Below are 18,375 nucleotides of genomic sequence, written 5' to 3' on the forward strand. Positions count from 1 at the left end.
TAAACTGCAGCTATATGCCATTTATGCCAGTATAATTTTACCCCTGATTTTTCTGGTCAGTTCTATACTGCATTTGAGTATGTCACACCAGTGTAAGACTATATGTTGTGTATTAGCTCCTTTTTAGACTGCTGTAAATGTAATTTGTTGAGGCCCTAACTCTCTCTACTGACTGTACTTAGAATTCTTAGACATCTAACCCTTTCTGTTCAGCTTGGCTTCCTACATCAAACACCTACTTTTTCAACCACCTAAGTTATGGCATCTTGGTGACCTATTTGAATTTGTCCTTTAATGTCAGGTTATAATTCGTAGAGGAACAGGTGAGCTTAACACTTCAGTGAAGGGCGTTCTATTTCTTTCAGTAATTTTCAACATATTTCGTGAAAAATTTGGCCTGTGGTTTGCTTTGTGCTTCACAGAAAACAAGCTCTTTCAGAAACTGAGATCAAAGATATTTCACTAAACTAAAACAAAACCAGCTGAAACAACAAAACCATCAGTAGGTAGTTTAGATGCTAATTGAAAAAAAAGTATCACTCCATGCAACCTAAATGCACTTTTCGCGTCTACGTGTAGATAAGTAGAATGTATTATTCCCCAAGATCACTAGAATTAAGCACAGCCGTACCTGTTTCAGAGTTCTCTCCATATCAATCCCTTGACCCCATGGGGCAGCAGGATTTGCTAGACAATCTCCAGCATTCCCTCTCCGTGAAATATCAATTTTCTGCCTTCTGAGATTACGGAAAGTTTCAGCCATCACGAGGACCCCATCATAGGTCAGTGCAGATGTATACTAAACAGGGGACAAATGCATTACTTCAGTGTAGCAAATCTGTAGAAAATCAGCTTGATATATTTCTGTTTTAGCCCATTATGCACCCAATCCCTGCAGTTCCCACTGAGGCAGAACTAAAAAATCCAATACGAATTTTATTCAAGGCAGTTCTTCATGATTTGCATGATTGTCAGTATTGAGACTATATTATAATAGTTCAGCTTTAAAACTTTATTTGAGGAGAGAAATCTCTTTGTGGGAATTCATAGGGCACAATGAAATTAAAATGAAGATTTCCAGATCTCCCCTTCTCAAACTTTTGTTTCATTTACCTGATGTATCTTGGTAAATGCTTCCCACCCATTTTTATTCTGTAGTTCACTGAGCAAGCTTAAGACCATGAATAAATGTATTGGCAATGAGTGGCAGAACCAGGTTACTTATATTGCAAAATAACTAGGGATAGCATTCTTCTTTTTGTTTGAAACATTTCTATTCTGTTGCCCTCATACAATGGGGTATAGAAAAACTAAAATGATGAGGCTTGGAAGTCACAGAAGGTCAGGTCAGGAAAGTCTGTAAACTAGGCAAAGAATATGTACAATAGAATGTGTAGAATAAATGGTACCAGCTACTAGCTTGAAGACATGGTAACTGAGGTCACATAAGCTCTAAACTAGATACAGTATGGTCTAGTGCAGTGGTCTCCAAACTTTTTTGATCATGCACCCCTATCAGTAAAAAAATTTTGAGCACGCACCCCCAATATATGTATATTTCTATAAATATAAATATTAGTTCTAATATTTTCTTCCCGCACCCTAGTGGATCGTCTTGCACACCCCCTGGGGTGTGCGCACCCCACTTTGGAGACCACTGGTCTAGTGGGTAAGCACCATATACAGACTGAGGAAAAAGAGGTTCTAATCTTTGACCTACAGCTGATATGCTCTGTGACTCTGGTATGTCCATTCACTTCTATATGACCAGTTATAAGGTTTGTTTTGTTTATATAGGCTGTAAACTCTTTGGGACAGGATTTGACTATGTGCTTGAATGGTGCCCAGCACAACCCCAGTTTCAATTATAGCAGTTAGGTAGATTCACAACACCCAAAATAAAAGAGAAGCTCTTATACAATCATCTTTACACGTGTATCATGTTTGACCTGCCAAGAAAATCACAAATTGTCTAATTTTGTTATCTATATGGGAAGCAATATAGAACAATAATGGAATATATTTGCATTTTAAGATCATGTTTAATAGTAAGCATTACATCAGGATTTATGTGCATAGTTTTCAGAAAGTTAACAACTTAGAAATTATATGATTACTATTATTATTATATTATCTCAGATACAGAAGAATGCCTGCTGGCTGGAAACCTGTGTATTCAATGGAGATATAATTGGGTTGACATACTGAAGATTGGTTGGAATTAGTTTGTCAATTTCCACTAAAGTTGGACTTCTAATTCTTGTCATTAAACAGGTTAATTGGAAAATAAATGACAGAAAATGGGAAATTTGTTGCAACTCATCTTTCTATAAGACAGTTGTAATGCTGGGTATAATTAGTTACCAATAATTGCATAGTCACATATCTTCTACTGTAGCTCAGCATGATAAAGTAAAGCAAATGTGTATACTTTCACTTATTACAATGTTTGAGTGAAATTGCTGGTAGTGAGCAAAAAAATAAAAGTACCTTTGGAGGAGTCTCAGATCCTGGATATTCTCTCTGGTCCAGCTTCTTCCAGCGCTGCATCAGTTTTGTTACCATTGGGGTACTGAAATCTACTAACTGAAATCCTGTCACATTGGCTCCTCCATGCATAAACCTCTCCAAGGAAATATCTTTGAATCCCTAGAAAATCAATGCAACACTTGGTCTGTTTAGCACACTGTTATGGGTCATATCTATTTTAGGTTCACAAGGGAGCAAAACCAAGCAGCTAGAAAGGAAAATAGATATTTAATACACGCGAAAGGTTTATAACCCCAGGAGAAAATTCAGCTTTAGCTCATAATGTTAATTTGAATTATAGAAAAATAGGGATTGAAATTTCCAGATCACTCTGTGTGTGTTTGAGGCATCAGCAGCTGGAAAAAATACATTGCTGGAAGTTCTGGATAATACTGAGAAAACATATTTAATAGCCATAGTTGAAAAACACTTTCAGAATATTACAGCCTGTAGTCAATATGCTTATGCTTCTAGGTGATTTTGCAAAGTGAAAGAGAAATTGTTTGTATGTATAAACAGTTATCTACAAAATAAGAGGGCTGTCAGGCGGAGTTTAACTGGGACTCCATTAGAAGAACTACTTCTACTTGTATGAGCTGGACCCTCCACCTATGTAAACTGCTGATATAGGGGGCAGTCACAGGGCTTGGCCATTCTGTAAATCTGAAACAGGTCTACTTTGTTTGATCTGGTTGGTTCTTAAGTATTGATAATTTATGTAGTTTAGCTATTAATCTCATTTCTATTATTTCATTCTATTTAACTGTCTATGTTATTGTGCTCAATATCTGATCAAAGGTGTCAACACCTTTTTATTAGCTGGGTGGTAAACACCCAGTGCACTCTAAGGAAGACAATTCATAGGTTTAGGTGATAGGCTTATAACAGAGATCTCTTGCCATTGTAAATATGATCTTTAGTCTTCCCACAAAAGAAGCACCCCTTGTCTCTACACCTTTTCTGTCAGTAAATAGAGATTTGTCTACACAGCTGAAAATTACATAATTTATTGTCTAAAAGGCCTAAAAAGAACCTCTTCCTTTCAATCCAGTGATACTCTCACCAATAATCCAGTGATGCAATTTATATAAATTGCGATGTTGGAAGAAAAGATCGGTGATGAGAGAAACTTATCTCCAATATCACTAACTACTGGCACTGTGGGTAAAGTAAATTTTAATATAGATTTATCCACCCAATAACTTACTCTTGATTCCTATCTGAGTGAAAGTTTAAATCCACTACCTGGCTCTGTCCTGGAGTCCTGGATACATAATACAGTCCTACAGTGGGGAAAATGAAGGCAATAAGGATTCCCTAGTCTATCAAACCCACCAAGGCTTCTCATGTCTTCAACAGTTGCTATGCAAAATATTATTTTAAATTAACAGTACTTAAAAAATAATTTTTGATTTAAAATCACAGTTAGAAGAGCACCATATTTTAAAACAATTGCAATGTCAAGAAATAGGCTTAATAATCAAAGCCCTGAACACTGAGGATTTAATTACACTTGATAAACTGATAGATTAAGAATCTGACCACCAAAAAAATTCTTCCAGTCTTATTGATCATATTTCTCCTAGAGACAGAAGTAAAAGACTAAGGGAACAAAATATTTTTATTACTCAACTTTTACCCACATAAAGGAGAGAATTTTTAAATATGAACCAAAGCATTGCATGTTTTTTAACCATTTAAAATCTCTCTTCACCTGTTGGAAAATAATATTATTTATGTCTCCAGAATTCAATCCTTGAAATGTTCAGCTACCCTACCCCTCCTTCTCCCCTCTTGAGAGTTGGATTTAAGAGTTTGTCTGTTGAAGAGAGGGAAGAGTATTGCTAACCTAGGGAAGAGGGCTTTAAATTAGGCTTGCTGTGGGACAGACACCAACACCCTGAGGAGGGCAGAAGCAGGAGACCTGGAGGAAGAGCAAGCAGGAGGGGACAACAAGGGAGGTGCTCTCCTACTTCCTGAGAAATCAGGACAACTGACTAGTTACCTCAGGTGCCTGTACACAAACGCTTGGAGCCTGGGAAACAAGCAGGAAGAACTGGAAGTCCTCGCACAGTCTATGACGTGATTGGAATAACAGAGACTTGGTGGGAGCTCACATGACTGGAGCACGGTCATGAATGGGTACAAACTGTTCAGAAAGGACAGGCAGCGGAGGAGGGGTTGAGCTTCATGTAAAAGAGCCATATGATTGCTCAGAGCTTCTGTATGAAACTGGAGATAGACCTGTTGAAAGTCTCTGGGTTAAGGTCAGAGGGGAGAGCAACAAGGGCGATGTTGTGCTGGGTGTCTGCTATAGACCATCAGACCAGGAGGATTAGGTGGATGAGACTTTCTTCAAACAGCTAGTGGAAGTTTCCCAATCACAAGCCCTGATTCTCACAGGGGAGTTAAATCACCCTGACATCTGCTGGGAGGACAACAAAATAATGTGCAGGCAATCCAGGAAGTTTTTGGAGGGTGTTGGGGACAATGTTCAGGTGCAAGTGACTGAGTGGCCAACTAGGGGCCATGCTCTTTTTGACCTGCTGCTCACAAACAGGGAAGAATTGGTGGGGAATGAAGTAGTCAAGCAGTGAGTGGCAACTTGGGCAGCAGTGACCAGAGATGATTGAACCTGAGGAAAGGAAGGCTGGAGAGCAACAGAGTAAGGACCCTGGACTTCAGAAAAGCAGACTTTGACTCACTCAGAAACTTATGGGTAGGATTTCCTGGGAAGCCAGTCTGAGGGGGTGAGCAGTTCAGGAGAGTTGGCTGTAGTTTAAAGAAGTCTTACTGAAAGTGCAAGAACAAACCATACTTGCAGGAAGACTAGCAAGTATGACAGGGATTAGCAGGGAACTCTTCAGTAACTGAAGTCACAAAAAGAAAGCTTATAAGAAGTGGAAACTTGGACAAATAAATAGGGTGGAGTATAAGAGCATTGCTTGGGCATGCAGGGATGATGTCAGGAAGGCCAAAGCACAATTGCAGTTGCAACTAGCAAGGGATGTGAAGGATAATAAGAAGGGTTTCTACAAGTATGTTGGTAGCAAGAGGAGGATCAGGAAAAGTGTGAGTCCCTTACTGAATCGGGGAGGCAACCTTGTGACAGGGGATGTAGAAAAGGCTGAAGTGCTCAAGGCAGACAAGGTTTTTTGGGTGAATCTGATATCTTTTATTATACCAACTTAAATAGTTGGAAAAACCCTCCAGAAATGTAATATATTTCATACAATGCACCAAATGCTCTGATGGAAAATATGTAGGAGGGACCAAAGACAACTGCGCACCAGAATGAATACACACTGGAAATCTATCAAAGACAAAAATACCCAGTTACTGATGGGGACACATTTCTTACAAGCAAATCCCTCTCTCTCCAATCTCTCAGTTCTAATCCTCAAAGGGAACGTTCAAAACACTTCTCAGAAACGAGCCTATGAACTTCAATTCAACAACCTGGATACAAAAAAATATGGACTAAATATAGACACTGGATTTATGACACATTATAACTTGCCTGACATATGACTCCCCAGGTACCTCTCCACTATTTAACTGCTACATTCATGCCCCACCCTCCTGCCCCCCAGCCTGTCTCTCACCCACTGACTCCTCAATTTACATCTTCACTGACTGCCTGTCTTGCATGCAGACCAGCCCAGCCTCTGGCTTCTTTACTATTCATTCCATCCAGGATGAGCACACACCAACTGCAGAGGCTTCCTCAGCCTAATGAAGGGATTTTAAACCTGAAAGCTTGCTAAAAAATGTTTTTCCAAATATTTAAGTTGTTCTGATAAAAGATATCAGATTCACCCAAAGAACCTTGTCTGCCTATGTCCTTAGACCAACATGGCTACAACCTACACCCCTGAAGTGCTCAATGCCTTTTTTTTCCTCCAACTTCACAGGCAAGGTCCTCTCCCAGACTACTGCAGCACAGTTTGGGGAGGAGGTGAGCAGCCCTCAGTGGTGAAAGAGCAGGTTAGGGACTATTTAGAAAATCTGGACATATACAAGTCCATGGGGCCAGATGGGATGCAACTGAGGGTGCTGAGGGAGTTGGCTGATGTGACTCCAGGGCCACTGGCCATCATCTTTGAAAATTCATGGTGATCAGGAGAGGTCCCAGATAATTGGAAAAGGGCAAACATAGTGCCCATATTTAAGAAAGGAAAAGAGGAGGATCCAGCGAACTACAGACCAGTCAGCCTCACCTCAGACCCCGGAAAAATCATGGAGCAGATCCTCAAGGAATCCATTTCTAAGCACTTGGAGGAGAAGAAGGTGATTAGGAACAGTCAGCATAGATTCACCAGGGGCAAGTCATGCCCGACCAACCTGATTGCCTTCTATGATAAGGTGACTGGCTTTGTGGATGTGGAGAGCCCAGTGGATGTAGTGTACCTTGATTTTAGCAAGGCTTATGATTAGGTCTTCTATAATACTCTTGCAGGCAAGCTAAAGAAGTATAGGCTGGATGAGTGGACTGTAAGGTGGACAGTAAACTGGCTGGAGCATCAGGCTCAGAGGGTAGTATACAATGGCTCAATGTCTACTTGCCAGCTGGTATCAAGTGGAGTGCCCCAGACATTGGTCCTGTGGCTAGTTATGTTCAATATCTTCATCAACTACCTGGAAGATAGCATAGAGTGCATCCTCACCAAGTTTTCAGATGACACCAAGCTGGGGGAGTAGCCTGGAGGGTAGGACTAGGATTCAGAGTGACCTAGACAGATTGGAGGACTGGGCCACCAGAAATGTCATGACTTTCAACAAGGACGAGTGCAAATTCCCGCATTTAGGATGGAACAATCTCATGCATCGGTACAGTACTGGGGTTGACTGGCTGGGCAGTAGCACTGCAGAAAAGGATCTGGGAATTACAGTGGACAATAAGCTGAATATGAGGCAACAGTGTGGTGCCCTTGTTGCCAAGAAGGCTAATGGCATACTGGGCTGCATCAGTCAGAGTGTTGCAAACTGATCAAGAGAAGTGATTATTCCCTTCTATTCAGCATGGGTGAGGCCACATCTGGAGTACTGTGTTCAGTTTTGGGCTCCCACTACAGAAAGGATGTGGACAAATTGGAGAGAGTTTGGTGGAGAGCAATGAAAATGGTGAGGGGGCTGAGGCACATGATTTATGAGGAAAGACTGAGGGAACTGAGCTTATCTGGTCTAGAGAAGAGGAGATTGAGAGGAGATTTAATAGCAGCCTTCAGCTACGTGAAGGGGAGTTCCAAAGAGGATGGAGCTGGGCTGTTCTCAGTGGTGGCAGATGACAGAACAAGGAGCAATGGTTCACGTTGCAGCAAGGGAAATTTAAGCTACACATTAGAAAGAATTTTCTTACTAGGAGGGTATTATAGGTTATTCAGAAAGGTAGTGGACTCTCTATCCTTGGAGGTTTTTAAAACCCAGCTACACAAAGCTTTTTCTGGGATGATCTTGTTGGGCATGGGCTTGTCTTGAGCAGCGGGTTGGCCTAGATGACCTCCTCAGGTCTCTTCCAACCCCAATTTTTTATGATTCTAGGATATGTAAGGCACTTGGTACCCTTTTACTGGGGTAGGAGTGGGAAAAGTAGACAGTTGAAGGCCTTAGCTGCCACCAGTCACTATGTATCTATGTATTGAAAGAGAATGATTATATCATAAAGATAAGCATGCTGCTAAACCCCTATGAGAGGTAGGCCTTTGGTTATGGAAAACACCTGGGCTGTCAAACAAATTATCTGACCCATTGTGGAAAATACTTTTAAATGTTTTTGTTGTGACTTTACAAGAGATATGGCATGGGAACATGATGTCCATTCCTGCATTTATTTCATTTTATAAAAATAGCTGGAAAGAGTAAACCAAAGGGCAGCTGCAGAGTAGTTTAGTTACACTTATCTCATTAAGGAGTGTGACTGACGAACTAGTAATGAACCCTAACCATCTACTAGCAGTCCTCATTAAATTTTGTGGTAGACCTCCCTTAATTCTTATTAAGATTTATCTCCCAATATTCACATCTAAATCCAATGAAATCCTACAATTATAATTGTTATATAATGCTCTTGAGATGATCCAAAATACATTTTTGGAATTAGAAATAATAATAGCAGGTGCTTTTAAAGTTATAATTGGTGCCACTGACACCCATGATAATGCAGATACCTTTAATGAAATATGGCAAATCCTTCCAGCAGCCTAATGGGATAAGAAACTAAAATAGGATGATGACTCTTGAAATTGATTGTAGAAGAGAATTTTAGAGCACTTAATGGCTGAATGGGCAAAGATGTATCTGGGGCATTCAGATTTGTTATAACTAAAGGAACAAGCATGACAGATTATATATCAATAGAGCCACACTGAAATTTTATCACATGTAGGAAGTGACCACTTCATTCTCTCTCTTAAAATTCCATTAGAATCTTATGGGGAATCTTCCTCAAAATCTGTACAGCTAGCCCCCAAATTAGAAGTAGTTAATAAAAAGAGAATTCAAAGAATGAGTTATGTAATAAAAGCATTTCTGTATTCAAAGTTACTTTCTCAGGCTGCTTATCTCATATTATCCAAGAACAGTACAAGAACCCTAAGAAATAATTAACCAAGATGATGCATTTGCCCAACAGCTGCCCTCACAAAAAAGAACATATTTTCTGCAAATAGGTGGCGTTGGTGACATAAATTATGTTTTGATGAAGACTGCTCTAAAACTAAAGGTAATTTAATAGATGCCTTGGAAAATGCAAGTACAAAAGTGACTGCTTTCACTTCCAAAGGATCCAGAAGATTGAAGTAGAAAATTAAAAAAAAAAGAGAGAGGAAAAAGAAAAAGAATCAAATGAGGCTATGGGATTACTTGGTAGCTACTGGGAAAAATATTGATAACTGACATTTTAATTAAATTATAGCCAAAGAGACAAAAATGTAGCTTAATTCTTGATGTATATGCTCCTGAAGATACATGGGTCTTGTTTTTTAACAACTTACTCACAAATGGTGAAGGAAATGGTAGCTTCTAGCTGACAGAAATGTTATCTGTTAAGTTACAAGGAGATCATTATTTCATCTCTGAATCTCAAGTAAGATCACATATATTTATACTGAGAAATGGAAAGATGCCCCAGAAATCTTCAACTAATTAACTGACTGGCAGTATTTAATTCTGATCAAAGCATTTAATATTATTATTTTAGAAGGTGTTTACCTGAAGCAATGGAATGAAAAAATAATAGTCCCAATCATTAAAAATGGGACTGCCCTATTGCCCTATGCCCTATTGCCTCATTAGTCTTATGTGTATTCTTGCCAAAATACTTTGGAGACATCTACTTTTTCATCTTCATACATGGATTTCTGAAAATATTATTTTGGGAAAAGTATGTTGGTTTTAGAGAAGTTTATTTCTTCATAGAACTTTGTGCTATTTAGCATCTAAATACATATAAAGACGAAAATATTTGCATGCAGCTTTCATTGGTCTCAAGTAAGCTATTCACTCCATAGACAGCATAGACAGATAATAGTTATGGAAAAATCCTGGCAATGACATCAAAGGATAAAGATCTCTTGTAATTAACTGTTAATTAGAGCCCCTCTGCACACGCAGGAAAGGTGGACACTACTTGTGACATGCCTCCTGCTATGCCACAGGTGCACTGCAGGAGGCACGATGGTGGGATCATGAATCAGATCCCATCACACCTTCTTACTGCTGGTGCTGGGGGAGCCCCCCTGCACCAGCAAGAAGTAAGCTCCTGGGGCTGGAAGCCCCCCCCAGCTCACCTGGGCTCCCAGCTGTAAGGGTTTCCCAGGGGTCCCTGCAGACTGCAGCTCTTATGGAGCTCCCCTGCATCTGTGATTGCCCCAGCTGCAGTCTCCTGGCTGTGGAGGTGCATGGTACACCCCTGCACCTGGAAGTCCTGTTAGCTTTTGGGACTTCGAGCTGTGTGAGGTCTTGTCTTACCAATCTCATCTCCTTCTATGAACAGGTCTCTTGCCACCTAGACATGGGAGAGAAGGTCGACCTTATATACCTAGACTACCAAAAGGCTTTTGATCTAGTATCCCATGACATCCTTGTATAAAAATTGGAAGATTGTGGGCTTAACTGCTCAACAGTTCAGTGGCTGGAAAACTGCCTGCATTGTAGGACCCCGAGAGTTCTCATGAATGGATCTGTGTCATCCTGGAGAGAAGTGGCCAGTGGTGTCCCTCAGTGGTCTGTGCTTGGACCAGTGCTTTTCAACATCTTTATCAATGATCTGGATGCTGTGGTGAAAAGCTCGCTGACCAAGTTTGTGGATAACGCCAAGTTATGGGGGAGCGTGGTCATGCCTGCAGATACAGGTAGACCTGGACAGGCTAGAGAGCTGGGCAGACTGGAACCAGCTGAAGTTCAACACTCAGAAGTGTAAGGTGCTCCATCTGGGGGCAAACAATCCTTAACATACCAACAGGCTCAGTGGCGACAATTTGACTTGCACGGCGGGAAGGGAGGTAGTGATCGACCATCGCATGAACATGAACCAGAAGTGCGATGTTGTGGCCAGCAGGGCAAACAACATGCTGGCATGCATTAACCACTGCATCTCCTGTAAAATTAAGGAATTGATACTCCCACTGTACTCCGCACTAGTGAGAAGAGCCACCGTATGAACAGGGACTTGTAAGACAAACCATATGAGAAGAGAATGAGGGACTCGAGCCTCTTCAGCCTACAGAAGAGCAGACTGAGAGGGGACTTGGTAGCAGCTTACCGTTAGGTCAGGGGAGTACATCAAGAACTCAGTGGACAGCTGTTCATCAGGGCACCCCTAGGGAAGAACAGGAGGAATAGATACAAACTCCTGGAAGGCCATGAAAGGCTCAATTCCAGGAAAAATTCCTTCACAGTCAGGGTGTCCAGACTGTGGAATAAACTCCCTCAAGTGGTGGTGCAGTCACCTACCCTGGAAATCTTGAAAAGGAGACTGGACAGTCACCTCACTGGTGCTACTTGAACCCAGTTGTCTTTTCCTGCCTAGTGCACAGAAACTGGAGCCAATGATCTACAAGGTCTCTTCCAGCCCCTAACAATCTCTGAATCTATGAGCTGGGAACTCCCAGGCTTGGGGGCACATAGGCCCCTCCAGCTGAGAGCTCTGATCAGCTAATGGGGCTCCCAACCACAGGGGCCCCTGGCCACACATTCCATTAATGATGTGATAAGAAGCAGCTACACTTATTTCACATATTTTGTGGAATAACTTTGTAGCTTATTCCTCTTTTTATTATGCCATTAATTGGCTGAATGTGTGGCAGGACGATTATTACTAACTGGTTAATTATGCCTTAAGTGTAATGAATAGATGGGGTCTGACTATTCAAACACAGCATATAAAGTGTGTTACATAATTGGCAGTGCCCTGTCCAATAGTTTCCCAACTAAGACAGGGGTATGGCAAGGATGTCTGCTTGTTCCGCTACTTTATTTATTTTTGAACAATCTAAAATAGATGCTAACAGTGAATCAGTTCCATGCACTCTGACCCTATCCCCTTCCTGCTTTATGCAAATGAAGCATTTATAATGGCACAATCCCAAATAGTCCTCCAAAGATTTGTAGAAGCTTTTCAGCAGTAATGTACCTCAAATGGTTTTGAAATCAACACAGCTCAAATCAAGTAATTGGTTTTAGGGAATGAATGGTTTGGTTTTTGAGTAGATGTCTGAATGGTTTTTGAGTTTTAGAGTAGATGGCTTCCTTTAAATACCTTGGAATCTACTTTGGCAACAATCTGAGCTGGAATAAGCACATTGAAAATGTAAATACGAGAACAAAACATGCATTTGGCAGAGTTTACTGTTTTACAATGAGAAGGGCAAAGGTTCTTTAAGTGCTAAAGGTCTATAGATGCCAGGTAGAGTTCATTTTATTGTATGGAGCAGAATTTTGGGTTACTGACCCTATGGACCATGCAAAACCTGAAAAGATTTCTAATTACTTTTTAAGGCAAATTTATCTCTAAATCAATATTGGGTTGTGTGGGGAGAGGAGGCATGCACTCTAAAATGGGACTGATAAATGTGAGCACTTTAGCTCAATTAAAAACCCTAAACTACGGGATTAAAAATTAGATCTTTTAGACCAATAGATACCCATGGAAATGCAAGCTAGAAGCCTCTCCTTTGCCAAATAAACCCTGATTTGGGTAGTTAAATAACATCTACATTCTTCTCCAGATGAATGGACTGGGAAATGTACTGAGATTCACTGAGTCAATATTTCCTCTATACTTAAAACAAGACATCATTTTAAGAATTAAAAGTGCCAGCACGCATGCCAGTAGTAAGACCATCTCAAACTTCCACTTTTAAAAGGTTAAAAAAATACTCTTTTGGCCTTGAAACCTACCTGTTTATGGTGTAAAACTAGAAACAATGAGAAGCCATTGCTACACTGAAATTCACTCTAATGAGATTTTCAGTTGTCATGGGCATTTGGTGTTGGATCGTATTGGGACAAAATATGCTCTTGTGGGAGGAATGAGATAGATTATTTAAATCACTATTTGTGGTCTTGTTTGTTTTTTGAAGAACTTAGAGGAAAATGGATCTCTCTATTAGTGGGAAATTTTAAACACTGGGTTAATGAAGGAAAAGCATCTGTCTTCTTTCTAACACTTCAGAGACTTTCCTATACACCTTAGGCTTATTTGTGTTTGGGCCATAGGGCCTTAATACATGTTATACTTTGAGCTGCTCAGATGTTGAATAGTATAGGTACTAGCTCAAGTTTGCAACAGTCACACCTTAAAACTAAAAACGTTTTCTGACAGCCCCTACCTGAACCACTGTAACTTGCCACTAGACGGCTGGTGAGCAGGGGCCAGATTAGGAGCTATGGCTGTGAGTCGCCCCTGCAGGGCTGGTGAGCCAGGACAGGCTTCTATCCCTGCTCTAGGTGGGGCCGTGTGAGAGACGGTTGTGGGGAGGGGGCACATGATGGTGGAAGGTGGAGCGTTAATGGGATGTTGGTGGGTAATGAAATGGGAGGTGGAAATGAAGTGTGGATGGGGAAAGGGTGGTTAAATGAAAGAAGTCAGACACTGAAGGAACTGGGATTTGAGATTAGGGTGTGGGAGGTGCTGGTTGTGCTTCTTGGGATGTCTGGGAGGTAGGATCAGTGAGGGAAGGCACTTACGGGGGAGCTACTGCCTCTGCCCCAGGAACAAACCTCCAGCTCATGGGGACCTGATCTGCCCCACTATCTTGTCATCTCCCCCACCCCCCTGGACTCCACTCCCAGACCCATTCATGCCCTACAGCCTAGATAGCTGGCATGGGCTCTGCAGGACATTTGGATGGGGCTGCATTCCTGGGTGTAGGAAGGTCACATAGATCGGAGATAAACTTGCCCTAGCGGGGTGTAACTTTTAGTCACCTAAAGTATGCTTAAAACTAATTTCAGGTGTTAATGTGTGGACAATCCAGGGAGTAAGAGTTTCAGGAGCTATCCAAAATTACCATGTGTCAAGGCCCTAATAAGGCCCTTACTTTCACAAAAAAATTATGGCTAAAATGAAGTAGAAGTAGAATCATGTTTTGTTTTAATGTTCACTATGTCATTTTATCTTTAATATCATCATACACTATGTTCTGTTTTCATTTTCTATAAACATGTAGAATAGAAAATCTTAGGGCATTTTATTAGCAAAAACCATACATTTATAAAAATATTATTTAATTCTATATAATGTTAATCTCTCATTTTATTGTATTGTTTTGGTGACAGTTGTAAATAAACTACTATTGCTACACAATATGCAAGCTGAAGACAGATAAGTTTTAAAATGGTACAACTGAGATCAGAATTTTAGGTAGAGTTTGTCACTGGATACTTTTCAAATGGAACATAGGCAACATGAGAAAGAAAACTTACGTGAAGTTTACTGGTGTTAGGAAATGATTTTTCTTATTGATTTGAAGTTTAGAATGAACATCATCATAGACAAAACAATTAAATGATGTTGACACCCTTGCTGTTGAATAGCAAGATTGGTTTGTTCTCTGAGTGCAAAAGTGGCTAAATTGACCTTATATATTTAGGAGTTAGGCATTCATAAGAAAACAAAACTTTCCCCATTAATTTCCCACCCTGACTGGTTTTACCACATTGCACTTGAAAAGTAAGATTCTGAAAATGTTTTTCAAGGGTCTGTTCCTTTGTTAAAAGAAAGATCTGCTTTAAGTACATTAGAATGGGCTAGAAAAGAGAATTTTAGTACATGTGAAAGGCAGTAGGTCACTAACTTATTTAACCCAGATAGCAGTGCAGGATAGTACCTTAGGGTTCCTGTAGACATGTGGAACACCTGCATTACAACGCGTCAGAGCAGACTCAGTTAACTGAATGTGCTCTTTCAGCCTTGGCATCTTGTGTATTCAGTATCCCCATGCTTGAAAATGGTGGTGGGGGTACTTTAAATAAAGCTCATAAAACAAGCTTTAGTTAAAGTGCCACCACCACCATTTTGAAGCACTGGATGCTAAATTTAAGAGCCACTCTAAGTAAAGTGCTCCCCCTCACCTGACCCCCAGAGTGTGTGTAAAGATGCCCTTTTAGACTAACTCATTTAAAGAGGGATGCATTTTTGTATAGTATAGTCTACTCCCTTATGGCATCTGATAAAGTAGGAGGAATGGAAGGTATGAAAACCAGAAGTTACAAATATATTTTGTAATCTGATCTATTGTGTGCACTAGAATGTTTCTTTAGAAAAGAAACTATTTTAGTAATAAAACATGATTTTATTTATTATTTTTTCCCTCTTTGAGCATTTGGTGCACTAATGCATTATATAATTCTAAAAGGAAAACACCGATCTAAGAATCTTACTAGAAGTAGCTTACAGGAAAATGCACGTACCCTGGAAAATGTGGAGAAGTTACTTTGAACCCTGGTATTCAAGTAAGGATAGAGTAGTAATAATAATAATAATAGAGTAATAAAAATATGATTAATACTATCTACAGCTCTAACTCAGTCCCCACTTATACCCACCCTCCTCCTGTATTGAATTTAATGGAAAATAACTAAGGATAAAATTTAGCTTCTTGTTATTGAAATAGCATCAGAATAGAAAAAAGAAACACATTTTTCTGTACATTGTTCAGAACTTATTACAATAAATTGTATATTAGTTACAAATAGCAAATGTCATGTGTAGAGTCATAATTCCAGAGCAGTTGAGTATTTTCCTTGTCAAGCATTAACATAATTGCACAAAAGGATCTTACCAGGTTTGCAATGATGTAATGGTAGCCTTTAACATGCTTTCCAACACTCACAATCTGTAGGGGGGAAAGAAAGCAAACTAGGTAATATTGTACTGCTTTAGTAAATCATTAATCATCAGCTGGACATACATTATTAGATATATAACTCTTTTGACATTTTGTTAAGATTTTTTTTTACCACCAGAATGATTAAGGTAGCTATAATTTTCCTAATGCCTAACCATTAGAAAATGAAACAGCTAAAATAATCAACTGATAGTTTTGCAGTCCCAATGCCTTCCATGTGCCTGAACATTTTACTGCTGTATATTATTTTATCAAGTGTAGTAATTCCTTACAGAATACAAACCTAAAAGCATGCAGTCATGTATTATACAGAAAGCCTAAATGCCATTTTGGCTTTTCTGTTTTAAATATTGTACTGGTTGTGAATTACTTTGTATTTTTAACTCTTAGGATTGGATTTCTCTGGGTTAAATTACAAGAACTTAATTCAGTTTTTCTACCACAAAACTGAAGTCAACAGCGAGAGATGAGTGAGAGCTAAATAAGAATGGAATACTAGATTGTATGGCACAGCTTGGAGTTCTCTGGCCATTTTGGAGGGCAATTTTTGACTGGTCCTTTCACAGGGCTTGCAAAATGTCAGGTAAACCCCTTGCATAGTCCAACCACATCTCTTATGTGCAACCAAAGGAGCTAGGCAGAAGAGATAGGGACAGACATTCAAAAAGCTGGAGCTTTTTAATTCAATCTTTGCAGGTTAATCTAATCTGCCTGGATAGAACCAATTTACAAGTGAATAAGCATTCACTGTTAACTCTGGACATGCAGGCACATGCCTGCAGTGGCTCAGGCCAGAAGCTGGAGGGCACTACAGTGCACCCCCAGCTGCAAGGAAGCTGTGCTGGTGGGGGAGGTAGGGCATGGCCAGCCCAGGCAGTAGCCTAAAGTGAACTGGCCAGGGAGGGGGTTTAATTCCCACCTCTCCATCCCACCAGCATGGACCTGAGCCAGAGTCTGCTGGGAGCTTCCTCATCACCACTCCAGTGGCAGGGGCATGGGTGCAGCCAGAGGCCAGCTACATTGGCTCCTTAGGCAAGGGGGCAGAAAGGGGGTTTATCCTGCCACTTGCCCCACACAGGGAGTGATTGGTGGTAGCGGTCGGTGTTGGCAGACCCCACTGTTGTGCCCTGGGGGCAGAGGGGGTAATAACCCCACTCCCTGACCACCTGCCTAAGGGGCCAAAGCCAGTCGGTCTCTGACAAAGCCTGTCTCCTCCCCACCGCTCCTGGAGTGGTGAGGGAGGAGCAACCCTGATGCAGGCACCACCCTCTGTTATGGTGTCTGGAGCATGAGACTCTTCCTGGTGGTGGGGACAACACTGCGGGTGGGGGCAGGGTAGGGAAAACTGCTGCAGACTGCATAGGGTGAGCCTGCATGGGATGAACAGCAGCATGCTTGCATGGGGAGAGCAACAGCGGTGATAGGAGGGCTTGGGGGACTATGGCCACCACTCTGAGCCCCAGTGCCGCTGCTTGCCCCAGGTATTCTGCAGCTGCTCTGACCCCCCACCCCTGCCCACAGCATGCTCTTCCCAACCAGGAAGAGGCTCGTGCTCCCTGGACACCATGACAGGGCATGCTGCCCCAATCAGGGGCCCTGCCCCCTCACTACTGCAGCAGCAGGGGTGGGGGTGCAGCCAGAGGCTGGGGAGCTGGGCCCTTTAGGCAAGGGGGTAGGGGGGAGGTTATTCCCCCAGCCCGCTGGCATCTGGTGGAGGGGGCAGGGAAGGGGCTTATCCCGCTGCTCACCCCATGTAGGGAGAGATCAGTGGCAGTGATTATGTCTGGCAGACCCTGGCTGCAGTTCCTTAGGAATGGAGGGGGGAATAACTCCCCTCCCTGCCCACTTTGTCTCAGGGACCATGCTGGCCTGCCTCTGGTCATGTCTCTACCACTGCAGCAGTGAGGGGGGAGTGCCCAGCAGACCCCAGCTAGGGTCTGTACCGGTGGAACAGGGAGGGGGGAAATAAACCCCTTCCCCGGCCAGTTCACTCCAAACTACTGCCAGACCTGGCCATGCACCCACTGCTGGAGCAGCCAGTGGAGAAATACCTCACAGATCAGTGCTGGTGGGATAGGGGAAAGGGGTGGGGGGGGGGGTAAACCCCTTCTCTGCTCCCTTCCAGGGTCAGCATCTGGCCAGACCCCCACCCCTGCCTGTTCCTGCTCTGGAAAGGGAGCACAGAGGCAGAGCCATCCCTGTTCCACTGAAGCAGAGAGCAGAGCCCAGCCCAGAGAGCATGCTGGGGTGGTAGGAGATTCTGGTTTAACTTAAACCAGGAAAGGGTCTGGGACAGAAGTTGCATAAATCAGTTTGAGCTCAATCAGTTAAGTCTGACACTATATTCAACCAGGTGTATCTCAAACCAGCTTTGGCCATTTTGAAACTGATTTATGTGCACTGAACGTCTGTTCTGTTACAGGTTTAGCCTGATACATATTCATTATTTCTGTTCATTTACTCACTCACCTCCTCAAAGATTTTGAGCTGCTTTGTA

At 41.7% G+C, this 18,375-nt stretch overlaps 1 protein-coding gene across 4 annotated transcripts in view; it reads right to left on the reverse strand.

The window, feature by feature from the left end:
- The window catches only part of GRIA4 (glutamate ionotropic receptor AMPA type subunit 4), a 404,982-nt gene that overhangs the window by 112,641 nt on the left and 273,966 nt on the right, over positions 1–18,375 (reverse strand). For all 4 annotated transcript variants that reach the window (XM_090030033.1, XM_090030061.1, XM_090030041.1 and 1 more), the window contains exons 5-7: positions 15,813–15,866; positions 2,491–2,649; positions 632–799 (exon numbers count right to left, since the gene is read on the reverse strand). In XM_090030033.1, the coding sequence (XP_089886159.1) occupies positions 632–799; positions 2,491–2,649; positions 15,813–15,866 (381 nt within the window). The remainder of the gene's footprint in view (positions 1–631; positions 800–2,490; positions 2,650–15,812; positions 15,867–18,375) is intronic.

Source organism: Crocodylus siamensis, chromosome 1 (genome assembly GCF_052110815.1).
Source record: "Crocodylus siamensis isolate JL-2025a chromosome 1, ASM5211081v1, whole genome shotgun sequence".
Classification (NCBI taxonomy): domain Eukaryota; kingdom Metazoa; phylum Chordata; order Crocodylia; family Crocodylidae; genus Crocodylus; species Crocodylus siamensis.